The sequence below is a fragment of the Cebus imitator genome, unplaced genomic scaffold (genome assembly GCF_001604975.1).
Source record: "Cebus imitator isolate Cc_AM_T3 unplaced genomic scaffold, Cebus_imitator-1.0 Scaffold196, whole genome shotgun sequence".
In the NCBI taxonomy this organism is placed as follows: domain Eukaryota; kingdom Metazoa; phylum Chordata; class Mammalia; order Primates; family Cebidae; genus Cebus; species Cebus imitator.
In genome coordinates this window covers 3,813,953-3,818,243 of record NW_016107511.1, presented here as the reverse complement: position 1 = coordinate 3,818,243, position 4,291 = coordinate 3,813,953, and the positions used below count along the sequence as shown (strand labels likewise).

Below are 4,291 nucleotides of genomic sequence, written 5' to 3'. Positions count from 1 at the left end.
GGGAGCGATTTTTGAAGAAACAATGCCATCTTCTGCTTCAGTGGGGACACCCATTCATCTCAGGAAAACAGCCTTTTGGTGAATAAAGTAGAAAAGGTAGAAATGGATACAGATGATGGCGAACAGAGTATCTACAGCCCCATCCGGTCCATAAATGCATTTTAGTTGGCTAGCACAGTGAGGCACACATCTAGAAACATTCTGTTTTTTACAATCCAGTGTTTCTTGAACCATTAGAAGCCTTGGCAAGGCAGGGTCTCTCCCCTAATTATAATTGCTGGAGCTCTTCAGTTCGCCCCAGTCCCACCCCTGCACCCCGCCCCCTTCCCAGCACATTTCATCATCAATATGGCCTGCCTGGGTCATTTGAGTAACAGCTGCTCTGGGGAATTCACATTGGAACAAAGCCCCCTTTCGTGCTGAGATGCCATTTCTCTCCTCCGTAGTCTGCTCGGGAGGCATACCTGTGTCTCCGTCTCCTGCCCCCTTCCCACCCACAACATCATCTCTGTCCCTCCCACCTCCACATACCCCCACCAGCCCCCACACAGAGCATTCATTTGCCCCCAGCCTCCCGTGAGGTCTCTCACCGGGTCCAGCATGAAGCAGTTGACCCCGCAGTCCATGGCAAGGACCAGCATGGTGGCACTGCCATACAGCGCGTAGCCAGCCGCCACCAGGTTCCGGCCTGGCTGCAGAGCATCCTTCTCGGAAGGCTCATCAGTTGATTTCTAGAGCAAGAAAGAAATCAAAGGATGTTTTTGTTTTGTTTTGTGATTCTTTTTTACAGTTCAACCGTTAACAGGAGGCATTATCAAGGTGCTTTTTTTTTTTTTCTTATTCCCATCCCAGGATCTCCATGGTCTCATCCCAATATTGCATCAGGTTCAAAGTCTCTTTTTTTGAAAGAAAGAAAAAGAGAAAGAGAAAGGGGGAGAGAGAACAGGAGTCATCAAGGTGCTCTTCTAATGAAATAGGGCAGCTTCCCAGAGGGGCCTTCCCACACACGTCGGCAATATCCTGATTAGATTACCACGGCAGCCTTCCCACCAGAACCCAAATTTCCTGCATCTGGATCCCTCTTTCCAATCAGGGCCCTCCTCCAATTTTTCTAATGTGATATTCCCTCATCTCTCCACTGTCACTTCCAAAAAAGAGCATGCCTTCTTGCCAGCTCCCACTAATTTAATCTTATTACGGGCATCCATCTCTTTCACCTGCCTACTCCATCTTTATTTAAACAAATTAACACTGGGCTATAGCGCAGGCAGTCTGGGGAGGAAATCGGTTTTGCATGCTCTTGCTGCTTCGGCCCATACCCTGCTGAGCGTGTGGTCTGTGTCACTCACACGTCAGGGAAATTCTCGGAAATGCAGGAACTCAGAATATCTCCCCAGAGTCACTACGGGGTAGAGCAGATGCTGTCCAATGCTTTAACATGAGGCACAGGAAGAAGCGCAGTTTAAGTCACAAACCAGTGCCCACACACATGCGCATACACGCACACACACACACCCCAAAACATTACCAAAATAATAGCTACGCTTAGAACATGACATGCGCTATAATCCATTTCTTTTTCATTAAAAACACAGCCCACTGGGTCATGTGGCCCAGAGTTTTTCTAACGCTAGGGAAGGGGGCCCTTAGAGACGGCTCCTAACCACTGATCTCTTACTATGAATGATCTTTATTGACACTAGATACACCTGTTTGGATATCAAAACGGCCCCAGACCTTTCAGCTGGGACACCCTCTGCTTGAATTAAACAGAAATAAAAATGTGCAATTTCCCGAACTTCACTTATTTTTTTCACAGACTCCAGCAGCTGAGCGTAAGCAGGGGCATCTGTATCATGCAGCTGAAGAGGGAAGTCATCCCAGCAAAACATTCCAGGTAATTTCTTCCCATAACTTTCAAAAGGGCGGCCCAAAGACCACCTGCATTAGAATCACCTGGGATACTTATTAAAAATGCACATTCACAGGCGGGTGCCATGGCTCACCCCCATAATCCCGGCACTTTGGGAGGCCGAGGTGGGAGGATCACTTGAGGCCAGTTTGAGACCAGCCTGTACAACACAGGGAGACCACATCTCTACAGAAAAATTTTTTTAAATTACCCAGGCTTGGTGGCATGTGCCCGTGGCTACCAAGGAGGCAGAAGTAGGAAGATGGCTTGAGCCTGGGAGGTCGAGGCTGCAGTGAGCCATGATCATGCCACTGCACATGCCTGGGTGGCAGAATGAGAACCTGCCTCTTTAAGAAAAGAAATGCATATTCTGGGACCATAGCCTGGACACACTGTCAGACTTTCCACGGCGAGACCTGAGAATCTGCATTGCACTGAGCACCGGGGTGACCTTCACACTCAAGTGTCAGAACTACTCATGTAAATGAGAAAACCACAAATCCACTTCTCTCCTTCCACCTTGTCCTTGCCCCTCCTGGTTTTCATCTGGGGAGCTGGTGAGTTAACTGCTTGCACTGGGTTATTTGATTCAGTTCAGTTTGTATTCACCAGATACTGCAGTGAAGCTAAACACAGACTAGATACAGGATCAAAACTTTGAGTTTTCCCCAATTCCAAATCTTGCCGATGCACAACCTTGAAAAAGGAAATTAACGGCCTTTGTCAACATGTGCCGCCTGTCAGAGGCTCATTTTAACAATCACCAGCTTCCCTTGAAGCCAGGGACACAGTGGGAGGACTCAGGACTCCAACTCTCCTCTCCTTCCACTGCAGGCTTCAAGTAAGCAGTTCTCTGCCAAGAAAGGCCCCTTCACCCAGAGATTCACCTGGCCCGGAACCATCCATGTCTGCCTGTGGCAAAGGTGCAAAAGCAAACAGCCTTTCCCTGACATACGGTCACCAAACCCTGCACACTTACACTTCCTCACATGGAATAAAAAAATAGTAGTTGGCCGGGCGCATTGGCTCACACCTGTAATCCCAGCACTTTGGGAGGCTGAGGCAGGTGGATCACGAGGTCAAGAGATCGAGACCATCCTGGTCAACATGGTGAAACCCCGTCTCTACTAAAAATACAAAAAATCAGCTGGGCATGGTGGTGCGTGCCTGTAATCCCAGCTACTCAGGAGGCTGAGGCAGGAGAATTGTCTGAGCCCAGGAGGCAGAGGTTGCGGTGAGCCGAGATCGCGCCATTGCACTCCAGCCTGGGTAACATGAGTGAAACTCTGTCTCAAAAAAATAAATAAAATAAATAGCAGTAACACTTGTCTATCACACACATTCTCAAAACAAAGAGAAAATAATCCCACTGAGCCATGAATTTGGAGGAATCCTTTTCCAGCCCAGCCCCTTTCGAAGACCCTCCTCCAAACGCCCAGCAATGCATGCCTTTCCTCCAAGGGAATATACCCCATTCTCCAGCAGATGCCCCGGGACCAATGAGCATGGAGCATTTGGCAAAATTAGAAAACTCTGGATCCTTCCTTTCCCTGCCTATTGGAGGCCACCACCCGCTGTAGCACTGGTTCTGTTTCATTCCATGTCATCGCAGAGGGAGAGGTAGGCACATAAATGGGGGACCTGCGGGGGGGGAGACGGTCATGTCCACAGTGGTCTTTCCTCAGAGGGGAACCAAACCCTCCTTTTCTGAAACTCTTCTTTTGTGGTGGGGGCTGGGTATTTGTAAAGGACATTGCAATTCAGAGTGTCCAGCAGAGGGTGATCGGGCTAGAGAAAGGTCTCACACCCATCTCCTGCCAAAGATGTCCAGCTTAAAGGAAAAAAATAGTGGGAGTGGAGGGGTTATGGCGAGGGCAGGAAAGCTGTTTCCAAACATGTCAAAGAATCTTATTTTCTTATGCTCTAAAAAGCCAAATGAGCAAAACAAACAGATTTCAACTCAATATTTGGACAAACCATGATGGTTACCCAGCGTCGCAGGAGAATTTGCCCTGTCAGGATGTGTCCACTCTGACACTGGTGGGGCCAGGCACTGTGGCTCACACCTGTAATCCCAGCACTTTGGGAAGCCGAGGCGGGAGGATCGCTTGGGCCCAGGAGTTCAAGACCAGCCTGGGTAAGATAGTGAGAACCCCCCTCCCCGTCTCAACAGAAAACGCAAAAATTAGCCAGGTGTGGTGGTGCACACCTGTAGTCTCAGCTACTCAGGAGGCTGAAGTGGGAGGATGGCTTAAGCCCAGGTGGGTTAGGCTGTAGTGAGCCATGATGGTGCCACTGCACTCCAGCCTGGGCAACATAGCCAGGCCGTGTCTCCAAAGAAAGAAAAAGGAAAAAGAGGAGGAAGAAGGAGGAGGAGGA

The 4,291-nt window shown here is 49.2% G+C and overlaps 1 protein-coding gene and 1 long non-coding RNA gene across 3 annotated transcripts in view; one reads left to right on the top strand and one right to left on the bottom strand.

Annotated features, from left to right (window-relative positions):
* The window catches only part of LOC119473940, a 12,346-nt gene extending 9,363 nt beyond the window's left edge, over positions 1-2,983 (top strand). For both annotated transcript variants that reach the window (XR_005203209.1, XR_005203208.1), the window contains 2 exons: positions 1,820-1,897; positions 2,747-2,983. This is a non-coding gene — a long non-coding RNA (uncharacterized LOC119473940). The remainder of the gene's footprint in view (positions 1-1,819; positions 1,898-2,746) is intronic.
* The window catches only part of FBP1 (fructose-bisphosphatase 1), a 35,909-nt gene that overhangs the window by 6,625 nt on the left and 24,993 nt on the right, over positions 1-4,291 (bottom strand). The window contains exon 4 of the mRNA XM_017547206.2: positions 591-731. Coding sequence (XP_017402695.1) covers positions 591-731 — 141 coding nt within the window. The remainder of the gene's footprint in view (positions 1-590; positions 732-4,291) is intronic.